Source organism: Caretta caretta, chromosome 2, assembly GCF_965140235.1.
Source record: "Caretta caretta isolate rCarCar2 chromosome 2, rCarCar1.hap1, whole genome shotgun sequence".
NCBI classification, from domain to species: Eukaryota; Metazoa; Chordata; order Testudines; family Cheloniidae; genus Caretta; species Caretta caretta.
Window position 1 is genome coordinate 58,368,196 of NC_134207.1, and position 12,842 is coordinate 58,381,037.

The 12,842-nt window shown below is 42.5% G+C and overlaps 1 protein-coding gene across 2 annotated transcripts in view; it reads left to right on the top strand.

Moving 5' to 3' along the window:
* Window positions 1-540: 540 nt before the first annotated feature.
* Window positions 541-12,842, top strand: part of TRPA1 (transient receptor potential cation channel subfamily A member 1) — a 64,303-nt gene continuing 52,001 nt past the window's right edge. For both annotated transcript variants that reach the window (XM_048840931.2, XM_075125121.1), the window contains exons 1-6: window positions 541-822; window positions 2,604-2,766; window positions 3,251-3,426; window positions 8,173-8,280; window positions 9,536-9,644; window positions 11,167-11,312. In XM_048840931.2, the coding sequence (XP_048696888.2) occupies window positions 580-822; window positions 2,604-2,766; window positions 3,251-3,426; window positions 8,173-8,280; window positions 9,536-9,644; window positions 11,167-11,312 (945 nt within the window). In that variant the 5' untranslated portion in view covers window positions 541-579. The remainder of the gene's footprint in view (window positions 823-2,603; window positions 2,767-3,250; window positions 3,427-8,172; window positions 8,281-9,535; window positions 9,645-11,166; window positions 11,313-12,842) is intronic.

Below are 12,842 nucleotides of genomic sequence, written 5' to 3' on the forward strand. Positions count from 1 at the left end.
GTTCTTTTGACTCAGAGCTTGTCCAGTTATTTGATCAACAAGAACACCAGGGCAATTTTCAAGGTTTCATGATAAAATAAGCTGTTCCACCTTGCATGAGGCTGGGAGAGTCTTTATCCAGACCTGAAGGAGAGCCCTGTGTGGCTCAAAAGCTTGCCTCTCTCACCAACAGAAGTTGGTCCCATGTACCTCACCCACCTGGCCCCTCTAGGACTGGCAGCTGTGAATCTCCCTCTCACAGGCCCCTGGGGGGGCGCAAAATTCACCCCCTTCCTTCCCTCCCTCACCGAACGCTCTCCTCGCCCCCTCAGCACAGTGCTTCGCTCCTGGCCGGCAGGGGAAAGACCCCGGGCTCAGCCTCCCTGGCGCAGCTCGGGAAGGGTTCCCTGAGTCGTGCCGGCCGGGGCTGCCGGCTGGTGGAAAGGCGGCGGGCAAGGGTTGGTCTCCTTGGCCAGGCGGGGAGACGTTTCCTGAATGCTCCCAGCGCTTCGCGTCCCTAGAGCCTCTTCCCGCTGCGGGTCCCCCAGCCTCGTCGGGCTCCCGGCGGGGGCCGCCCGTGGGGGAGCTGAGGTGCGCGGCATGAGGCGTGTCCCTAGCCGGCCGCGCTCCGCGCCCTGCCGCAGGCGCCTCCCCCCCCGCCGGCGCGGGACTCACTCGCTGCTCTCGCTCCCTTCCAGGTGGCTGGGGCGGGCGGCGGACAGAGCCATGAAGCGCGCCCTGCTGAGGATGTTCCAGCCGCGGGACAAGGCGGCGTGCGGCTCCTACGAGGGGGTCGTGTGCGAGGCCGATGCCGCCTCCCTCGCCTCGCAGGACGTCTTTAAGGTCGGTGCGGCGAGAAGCGGGGCAGACGGCCTGGCGAATGGGGCAAGGACGGGGCTGGGCAGGCGCTGAGGGCGCGGGGAAGGTTCTACCGGGGGAGGGGGGGGAAGAGGTGTCTAAGGGGGGAAGATGGGGGGCTGAGTTGTCTAAGGTGTGGGGGAGGGGATGGGAGAGGCTGGAGGCAGCAGAGGGCGTGGGGCGGGAGGAGGCTTGGAAGGGTCAATGTCAGCAACCCTCTGTTTCCCCCTACACCCACTAACGCCCCCGCGCCCCACACACTGTATTTCCACGGATAACAGTCCAAATGCACAGCCGGGGGGGGGGGGGAAGGAAGGAAGGAAGGAAGGAAAATGCCGCTTGAGAACTTGCCTGCAGTGATGGTGAGCCCTGTTGGTCCTCAGATGTTCGCTACTGTGATATTGGGTATCCCTAGATTATTATTAGCTAGTATGACACGAAGAAGAGCTGTGTGTGGCTTGAAGGCTTGTCTCTCTCACCCACAGAGTTTGGCCCGATACAAGACGTTGCCTCACCCACTTTGTGTCCCTTGAGAACTTACCAGAGTTTGATCTAAGGTTACTTGGTATATTTGGGGATGGGATATTGACAATTTAGATGTTAATGGTGCGAAAGCTTTAACGTTTTGAATCTCAGTGTTTATTCTCATTAAGTAATGATTGTCTGACCCCTTCTATTGTCTGACATGCATCTGCATAATTTCCTGCAGCTGTGAACATTTTAATGGATTTTTTTCTCCAAAGCAGTCCAGAATCCTGAGGGCACAAGCCCCTTCTCCTTGAACTGTGACTTGGAGGTGCAGCCCCGAATCATTCTCAATCTCAGTGTAAAGTTCTGTTCAGGGAAAGGGTCAAGATTGTTTATTTTCCTTCATCGTTAACCTCTTCCCCTCCTGGACACAGGGGAACAGAATAGAGGCTGGTGGGTGGGAAGATCTTTGACTTTATGCAGAAGGGAAAACAGTTGAGTCTAGATTAGTTACATTTTTGTTAATTTCTTTTTGCTGCTTGTCTTGAGTTTGATTTTGCACTCATTGAAGTCAATGGGAGTTTTGCCATTGACTTCAGTGGAGCAGGATTTGATTCCTTCAGCATGGAGTTGTGCAGTTGGTGAGCTATGGAGGTTTCTGGTTATACCAACTGCAAAGAGCACATACTCATTTCAGTATTTGAATACAGCTATTTACATGCATTATCAGGCTGTAAGACAGGAGCAATAATATGAAAAATATACGCAATTCACGTGGTACTTTCTGATTCTTATTCTTTGCCATTCTTTTTAGCAAAAGGGAAAATTAGAAGAAGTTGGAGTAAGGATGTTGAATTACACTTATACTTTTAAATATTGTATTTCATGTTTGGATTGGTGTGAAAGTGTCTGTTTTTTAATTTTCTGTTGCCAGCTCGTTTATATATTTGGTTGATCCATTTAGTTTGTCTTTGATATATTGAAAACTCAAATTAATTATAAGATTTTATATGACAAATCAATGAAAAAGTTGAACATTTTCAGAAATAACTGCTTTTACTTTTAGAAACTAATTGAATGGTAAGGCCAGGAACAAATCACACATTTATATGTCACATAATGAAAAACGTGTGCAAGGTCCTAAGTAAAAGTAATGTAGTCCAACTGCTTTTGAAACTGATAGGCAAACAAGACAGAGAGAAATTTTATTCTGATCTACTTTTTAGCATATGGTGTTACTAAAGTCTTGTTTAGTGGAAAAAAATAAAGCAATTTACAATATTTGCACCCAAAATTAGGTGATTTCAGATGGAAGTGCTTGCAGATTGCGGAGTTTAATTAAGAAAAATCGTTCTGGGCTTAGCAAATTGGATGAACTGAAGGCCACTCCATTGCATCATGCTGCAGGAGGAGGTCACATAGAATTAATGGAGATGATTTTAGATGATTCTTCCAATGAAGGTAATACTTTATTAAATTATCTTCTGTATCATTAAATAAAAATAGTTTAAATAAAAGCATTTATTACTTCAATAGTGTAGATTGGTGTTCGGATTTATTACTGCCATCTTCACAGAGGAATCACGATTTTCTTAACATTGTTTTGGTATCTTTGTTACATGTTCATCCTTGCTCTCCTCTGTTGTTGTATGATGACATTTTTAATGTAATATTACCTCTCAATAATAACATTGTGGATTCAGCATAGGACATAAGTAATTAATTGTAATTCATTTATAATGTAACTGGCACCTTAGTAATAGCAGCAAGAGTCTTTCACAGTTGATGATTTATTTAAACAAACCTACAAACAAACCCAGTGACAGAGAACCTCTACTGAATATATATTTCACAGGAAAATCAGTTGTCTATTAACTGCATCAGAACATTTGCCAGCTACATGTTTATTGTAGTATGTACTTTGTTTTTTTACCTTTTGACCTAGCGCTAAATGTGATGGACTCCTCTGGAAACACCCCATTGCACTGGGCCACAAAAAAAAACCAGGTTGAAAGTGTTAAATTACTTCTCAGCAGAGGCGCTAACCCAAACATTTTAAACTCCAGTATGATGGCACCTCTTCATCTAGCTGTGCAGTGCCTTCACAATGAAATAGTTAAGGTAAGATTATAGTCCAAGTAAATATACATGCATAAAGGGCTCAAGAGCCCCCTGGGCACACAATTTCACTAGTTGTATGCAAAATTCCAGGTGTACAAATTCACACACAAGAAGCTTATACCCACTGAAAATATAGCCCTTTAAGTTCTTCAGATGGCAGGTACTCACAAAAGAGAAACTGTACTCAAAAGTTGCTAAGCAAAAGTGACTTACCAACAAAGTTATCCATTAAGATTTGTTATGACCATGGTTTTTAGTAAGAAAACTTGGTTTTTAGTAAACAAAACATTTTATAACCACGTTGAAAACAATTTCAATACAAATATTGATAAAGCTGAAATTAAGCAAATGGGACTGTTCCAAATCCTGAGAAACAGAAACAACTTTCAGAGTAGTAGCCGTGTTAGTCTGTATCCGCAAAAAGAAAAGGGGTGCCACAAGTACTCCTTAGAGACTAACAAATTTATTTGCGCGTAAGCTTTCGTAGCTTATGCTCAGATAAATTTGTTAGTCTCTAAGGTGCCACAAGTACTCCTTTTCTTTTTGCGGATACAGGCTAACACGGCTGCTACTCTGAAACCTGTCATTATGCAAGGCACTGAATTTAGCCGTATGGAGTGGAAATCTATCAACTTCATGAAAAAACTCGTACAGATACAGATAGACATCATCTTCCTTTCTAAATGCAAACAGATGGACATCATACCAAAAGGGCTGAAGGTAAAAAATCCATTACAATCTACATACCACACAGACTATGCTGACAGATTGTGCCACACACTCCCAAAGAAACTGCAGAACCACCTGATCAGCATCCAGTATAGCAAACAGGGAAAGATTAAGAATGAGCTCTCAAAACTGGATACTCTCATAAAAAACCAACCCTCCACACAAACTTCCTTGTGGCTGGACTTTACAAAAACTAGACAAGCCATTTACAACACACACTTTGCTTCTTTACAAAAGAAAAAGGACACTAAACTATCTAAACTACTGCATGCCACAAGGGGCCACAACAGTGGTTCCTTTAACCCACCCAGCAATATTGTTAATCTATCCAGCTATACTCTTAGGAAAGATTCTTCTGCTGGGCTATCTTGGGGCCTCTCCTTCTGCCCCTCCCCCCCCCCCCCACGAACATGATACAGTTCTGTGGTGACCTAGAATCCTATTTTCGATGTCTCTGACTCAAGGAATATTTCCAACACACCTTTGAACAGCATACTAACCCACAGAGATCTTCCTACCAACACTACAAAAAGAAGGATTCTGGGTGGACTCCTCTTGAAGGTCGAAACAACAGACTGGACTTGTACATAGAGTGCTTCCGCCGACGTGCATGGGCTGAAATTGTGGAAAACAACATCGCTTGCCTCATAACCTCAGCCGTGCAGAACACAATGCCATCCATAGCCTCAGAAACAACTCTGACATCATAATCAAAAAGGCTGACAAAGGAGGTGCTGTTGTCATCATGAATAGGTCGGAATATGAACAAGAGGCTGCTAGGTAGCTCTCCAACACCACATTCTACAAGCCATTACCCTCTGATCCCACTGAGGGTTACCAAAAGAAACTACACCATCTGCTCAAGAAACTCCCTGAAAAAGCACAAGAACAAATCTGCACAGACACACCCCTAGAACCCTGAGCAGGGGTATTCTATCTGCTACCCAAAATCCATAAACCTGGAAATCCTGGACGCCCCATCATCTCAGGCATTGGCACCCTGACAGCAGAATTGTCTGGCTATGTAGACTCCCTTCTCAGGCCCTACTCTACCAGCACTCCTAGCTATCTTTGAGACACCACTGACTTCCTGAGGAAACTACACCATCCTGATCTTCCTGAAAACACCATCCTGGATGTATGGATGTAGAAGCCCTCTACACCAACATTCCACACAAAGATGGACTACAAGCCGTCAGCAACAGTATCCCCAATAATGTCACGGCAAACCTGGTGGCTGAACTTTGTGACTTTGTCCTTACCCATAACTGTTGCACATTTGGGGACAATGTATACCTTCAAATCAGTGGCACTGCTATGGGTACCTGCATGGCCCCACGGTATGCCAACATTTTTATGGCTGACTTAGAACAACGCTTCCTCAGCTCTCGTCCCCTAATGTCCCTACTCTCCTTGTGCTACATTGATGATATCATCATCATCTGGACCCATGGAAAAGAATTCCTTAAGGAATTCCACCATGATTTCAACAATTTCCATCCCACCATCAACCTCAGCCTGGTCCAGTCCACACAAGAGATCCACTTCCTGGACACTACAGTGCTAATAAGCGATGGTCACATAAACACCACCCTATACTGGAAACCTACTGACCGCTATACTTACCTACATGCCTCCAGCTTTCATCCGGACCACATCAAACGATCCATTGTCTACAGCCAAGCTCTACGATACAACCGCATTTGCTCCAACCCCTCAGACAGAGACAAACGCCTACAAGATCTCTATCAAGCGTTCTTACAACTACAGTACCCACCTGCTGAAGTGAAGAAACATATTGACAGAGCCAGAAGAGTTCCCAGAAGTCACCTACTACAGGACAGGCCCAACAAAGAAAATAACAGAACGCCACTAGCCATCACTTTCAGCCCCCAACTAAAACCACTCCAGCGCATCATCAAGGATCTACAACCTATCCTGAAGGATGACCCATCACTCTCACAGATCTTGGGAGAAGGCCAGTCCTTGCTTACAGAAAGCCCCCCAACCTGAAGCAATTACCAGCAATCACACACCACACAACAAAACCACTAACCCAGGAACCTGTCCTTGCAACAAAGCCCATTGCCAACTGTTTCCACATATCTATTCAGGGGACACCATCATAGGGCCTAATCACATCAGCCACACTATCAGAGGCTCGTTCACCTGCACATCTACCAATGTGATATGTGCCAGCAATGCCCCTCTGCCATGTACATTGGTCAAACTGGACAGTCTCTACGTAAAAGAATAAATGGACACAAATCAGACGTCAAGAATTAGAACATTCAAAAACCAGTTGGAGAACACTTCAGTCTCTCTGGTCACTCGATTACAGACCTAAAAGTCGCAATTCTTCAACAAAAAAACTTCAAAAACAGACTCCAATGAGAGACTGCTGAATTGGAATTAATTTGCAAACTGGACACCATTACATTAGGCTTGAATAAAGACTGGGAGTGGATGTGTCATTACACAAAGTAAAACTATTCCCCCCCCTACTGTTCCTCACACGTTCTTGTCAACTGCTGGAAATGGCCCACCTTGATTATCACTACAAAAGGGTTTTTTTATTCTCTCCTGCTGGTAATAGCTCACCGTTCCTGATCACTCTTGTTACAGTGTGTATGGAAACACCCATTGTTTCATGTTCTCGGTGTATATAAAATCTGTCCACTGTATTTTCCACTGCATGCATCCAATGAAGTGAGCTGTAGCTCATGAAAGCTTACACTCAAATAAATTTGTTCGTCTCTAAGAAGCCACAAGTACTCCTTTTCTTTTTGCAGAAACAACTTTGAAATTTTTAGCAAAACTATTTCCCCATTTTTTGACGAGGCATATGTTGTGTAAGTAGAATTCTGGAAGTTACTAGCTCATGCATTTGTTATAACATCACCAGAAAAGAACTTTTCTAAATTGCATCCAAACTCTTCTGATAGTTTTCTCAAACACAGAAAGGAAGAAAACACCACTGTGGTCCATAATGTAACTAAAGTTCTGTAAGATGTCAGAGATTCCCCTAAACAGCTGCCAAAACCTCCAGCTTCCTCCTCACAATTTTGCACATATGCATTGTCTGTTAAAAATAAATGTGGAACACGGAATTTGAAAATTAAATTCTGGATATGGGCCTAAATTCACCTTCAAGACTCTGCACAAGTCTGCTCATGCTTACATATATACTCTCATGTCTTCCCCCGCACTTTCCTCTATTTAACCTAACTCTCCCTTTGTTTCCCTTTCCAAAAGCTAGTTAATATGCCAAATTCTCCAGTGCCGACAAGGCATATGGGAGCTATTTGAAAGGGAAATAAAGTAAAGTTTATTTAGCAAGAGAAAACACAGAGAAATATAGATAATAACTAGAGACATTTAATTTTTCTCAGATCTCCCAGAATCCATTGCTTCTTAGACCTGTTCTGGTAACTTTGTTAGATATCCAGACAGCAGTAGAAATTCAGTGGTATATAGTTCAGTGCCAGTGTAAACACAGGGCAAAACTGAATCAGAACTTGGCCCAAAATAGTATCGCTAGTGTGTAGTCACTTTACTGTTGGTGCTTACAGCAGTATTGTCCCACTAGTTCAATTACTAGTGACTCTCTACTGTAAACATAAGCTTTCTTTCCCTGGCCTACTCTCACCTGTATCTTCTTGCACTGTGGTACATATATCTGGAACTCCTTTCCTTTCCTTCTATTACTCTGCATGCTGTTGGTGCGCCTCAAACAGAACACTAATAATAAGAAATGATGCATGATAAGCAATTAAATTAGTGCAAAATTTTAAAGGTTCTCTTTTGTGATTATTAGCCATGATGGGCAAGAATGGTGTCCCTACCCTCTGTTTGCCAGAAGCTGGGAATGGGTGATGGGGTGGATCATTTGATGATTACCTATTCTGTTCATTCCCTCTGAAGCACCTGGTTTTGGCCACTGTTGGAAGACAGGATAATGGGCTAGATGGACCATTGGTCTGACCCAGTATGGCCGTTCTTATGTTTACTTTCTAGGTGTTGGTCCAACACAGCAGTACAGATGTTAATCTGGAAGGAGAAACTGGCAACACACCTATAATAGTAGCATGTTACAAAGAAAATCCTGAGGCACTGACGCTTCTGGTACGTAGAATGATTTGATTTCCCCTAATGTTCTTCTACTTATCTTAATACAATGTGTTGTCTGTTTTTCTACTTTGTATAGCTCTGCTTAACCAAAGAAGTGTAAGCATAAATTAAAGCCCCAGTACGGCAAGTTGCATGAGCCTGAGTGGAGCCCTGTTCACTTCAATGGCCTCTTATAATACTGCAAATAAGTGTGTCACATCCTAGTGCTCTCATATAGTTCCATTACATGTAAGGGTGCATCTATTTGCAAAATTGGTGTCTTAAGCTAGAAAAAAGACATTTTAACATCTTGCATGAGGTATATTTTTTTTTTTATTTTTTCTGAAATGCAGTGTGTTTTATCTGCCAGCATATGCCTGTCTTTCCTTGGGAATCTTTTAAATCTCTTTGTACCTACAGCAGCACTATGAAAAAATGTGTTAACAAGATTCTTGAGTGCATTATGTTAAAACAATGCCCATTCCTGAGAAAAATAGCTTGTCCTGGCCAAGCTGGAAGAAAGAGAAGAGGCAATGGATGTAGTTTAATTAGGCTGCAACTTTATTCACTTAAAATATCTGGGAATACCCACCAATAAATCATACAGTGTGGGTCATCATTATTTCCTTAATTGTTTTCTCCTATTTGGGAGAACTTCTGTGTGCCCTCCCCCTTCCCAACTTGGTCCCAGTCTGTCGCTGGGACCCCAGCAACATTGAATGATGGTTATGGGGGACTGGAAAAAGGGGATTAGGGGTTGTCTCCCCACTGTACCAGACGTTAGGAGTCCCAGCCCCATTTTCCCAGCTTCCTTGGGGGTGTCTTCCCCTAAATCCCTTTCCAAATCGAGTTTATCGGGGAACTGTATTCCCTCTGTACCTTGTGCCTACACTGGACAGCTGCTACACCTACTATCTACTAAGCTTCCCCACTGGGTCTCCAGTCTGCTGTGAGAAAGGTGAAAAAACTCACCCCACTTTGGTCCAGTATATTTAAAAAACCCCAGGAAACCCCAAATGAAATGTGATTTTGGAAATGTGAATTTTAGAAAACCATTGGGTAAACTTCAAGCATGCTCCTTGAGGAATTATACATATATAAGTCTAGCCTGCTATTCTATTTTTTTTTCAAATGAATCATGTATTTTAAAGATCATCAAAACATAGAATAGACACAGACATTACAAGTGAGAAAGTACATCTATGATAACGTGTTATTTGGTCATAATTTGCAGCATGCCATTTAACTATATGTGAACGCTATTTTTCAGCTTGAAAATGGAGGAAAGTTATGTAAATCAAACAAAACTGGATGTATGCCTGTCCATGCAGCTGCCTTTTCAGGTGCAAAAGCATGCATGGAAATTATTTTAAAAAAAGGTAAATAAATGTTCCAAATCTCTTTTGTTTCATCCTTATTAGTTATAGGGTACTGTAAATGAGTAGCCTCCTCCCAGCTGCGCTCTCGTGGCCTCAAGGCGGCCCTTCAGTTGGCCCCTCGCCTCATTTTCCCTTCTGAGTCCCCAGTATCTCCATGGAGGCTTATCTTCTAATCCACACACAGTTCATTAGTAAAACATAGTGCAAATAGTCCACAGTAAAAGTTCCAAAACATAGTCCATATCATTCCAGTACAAGTAGTCCTTAAAAAGCACATTATCCTTTTGGCCACTGACATAACACCAACCACATTCTGGCATCTTCCGCTGTACCTGGACTCTTTGTCAGTCCTCTGTTCCTCAGCTATGACAGCTACTCCAGGCCTTCCTTTTGGGGGGCAACCCCGCTCTCCTCATGGGAACTCCCAAAGCCTCTCTTCTGGGAGTATCCTCCTTTTGTTCTTTCTCTGGATCCAGCTCTCCAGCAAGGAGACATCAGCTGGTAAGCCCCTCTGCTGCTCCCCCTTCCTTCAGCCTTTTCTGGCTGTTGGCTCTGGCTTAGAGCCAGGAGGAATCCCTCTCTCTGCTGCTGCTGTTCCTCCTCCTCCTATTATTACTACCTTTAGCCCTCTCCATCCTTGGCTTTCTGACTTGAGGATGCCAGCCAGCCAGCAAACCCTTCTTGCTGCTCTCCTGCCTTCAGACTTCTCCCAGGGACTGTCTTCTCTCTATGGCAGCTTTCTCTCTTCCTTCTCCTGTCTGACTCACCCTGCTCTGACATTTAACTGACCTTTTATAGGCCCCCAGGTGCTGCCCCATCCTCTTAATTGGCCCAACTGGGAGCACCTAGACTGGGACAGGAGAACTGAACCCAGTTTCATTTAATGGGCCACCTATCCTGTTACAGGTATGTCTATAGTTGAGCTGAGAGGCTTGTGTAGATGTACATCCATGAGTTCTGCTTGTGCTAGTGCCTAAAAAAGAATGTGTCCATGGTGGCACAGGCGGTGGCTCAGGCTAGCCACCTGAGTACGTACCCAGGGGTCAGGTGGGATTATACTTGCGGCAGCTAGCCCAAGTGGCCGCCTGTCCTGCTGAGACACACTGCCATTTTTAGACACTAGCTTGAGCAGAGCTAATGCGGGTAAGTCTTAAGTGGGCTGGGAATCACATCTCCCAATTCAAATATAGACATACCTGTAGTGACACTTAGTGCGTATTTAGTACTTTGCTTCTCAAAGGGCTATGCAAAGGTTTTGATCCTGCAAACATTTACACACTATAACTCTCTACAAGTTCAATGAGCATGCTCCAATGAGTAAAGTTACAGATATGGCTAAGTGCGTGTACACCGAGGGCCATAACTCATATGCTCAGTGCATTCACAGAACTCCATGAGTGTTAACAGGAGTTACATGTTGGTATTTAGGGGGAAAATATATCCCTATATTTGTTTGTTTTTTAAATCTTGATTTCTTGTGTTATCTTTATTTAATATGTTTGCATTTTATTTTCTTTCTCAGGTGAAGAATTAGGTCATTCTACTGAAAGTCACATCAATTTTACCAATAATGGAAAGTGCAGTCCTCTCCATCTGGCAGTTCAGAGTGGAGACTTGGAAATGATTAAAATGTGCATCGAATTTGGAGCACAGATTGATCTGAAGCAGGTAATATAATATAATACAATACAATACATAATCCCCTTCGTTTTCAGTTTAAACTAATTTTGTCGAAAAAATCACAGGTTTTACAGAAAGTAATGTTCATTTTTTTCCGATTTTACCCTATTTTTATATTATTCAAATATATAAAGATAACTTGTTTTATTAGGAAAATACAATGTCTTGCATGAGATATATGTATTACAATAAAACATCAGTCTGTGTGTATATGAAAAGCTGCCTGTTGAAGTCAGGCTATGTTTTAGTCTAGAAGATACGCACAATAAACAAACAGGCAAGCATGCAAGCTCTGAAGTGCGTGCGCATCTGAACCTACTGATGAATCTCACACCCATCGCGTGCACGTTTCAAGCTGTTAGCAGATAACAGTTTAAAGATTTGACATCCTAAAATGGGAAGATAATGAAAATCTGTATCAGAATAAGTTTCAGAACATAAGGAAGTATTTGAAAGTTTTAAAAAAACAAAAACAGGAGAAAAGGATTAAATTGAGTGTATGCACTGCAAATGATGTGGCCCAATTATTTAATGTAAACATTTATAGGCTAATAGTTCTAAGTCTACAAGAGTAAACTGTTTATTCAAATGAAAAGTTTTATTTGGGGCTTAGAGATATATTGTTTTCTTAAACTCAGAGGTGGCATTGTGTTTTGAGTTCTGTTTTTAGTTCTGCAGCAAACCACATTGAATTCCATTAATCAAAGCATTAATCTACTGAATACTTTTTTCCCATCCTTCAGTCCACTGAAATAAACCTCAATATTTACCCATGTAATCTACGTTTCTTCCACCGATTTTCACCTGTTTTTGTTGTTGTAGTAATAAACACTGATAAATTCCTGGGAAAAATTAAATAAAAACAAAAAATGAAGGTCCCTAATGATATACTTGTATCTGTTAGAAATATTTTAAGTAGATTTTTTTCCTTACAAACTGTATCCTGAAAAGTTTTACACAGAGAAATAATGCAATTCCAAAGATAGTTAAGGGAAATTAAGAGGAATAAGCAAATGAGAAAAAAATAAGGTTTCAGGTGAAATTTGTAAATAAATGGAGAATCAGAGATAGAGAAAGACAAGAAGACTTTTCCAGATGGCAGGAACTGCAGAAGAGAAAACCCTCCCTCCACCACTGATTAGATTAGTGGTGTCATCCAGGAGAGTAGAATGAGAAAAGGTTCCTGAGTGAGATTGTAGCAAATCCAAAGACAAGAAAACTCCTACAAACAAAGCATGAAATCCTGGCCCCGTTGAAGTCAATGGCAAAATTCCTGTTAGCTTAAATGGAGCCAGTATTTCACCACAAGAGAAGGTAGTTGTGAACTTGATTCTGAAATAAATGTTGCAATAGCAGAGCTGTTTGAAGGTAATGTGGTTGCGCAAGTGAGAAGATGGGGAGCAACATGCTGAAGTCAGGAGAAATCCTCAGCTGGCTAAGGCAGTTTTAAGTCCCCTTTGTAGCAGATGAAGCAGTGTCAGAAGCTGCTCCTCAATTCTGAAAGCCAATTGTAAGAAA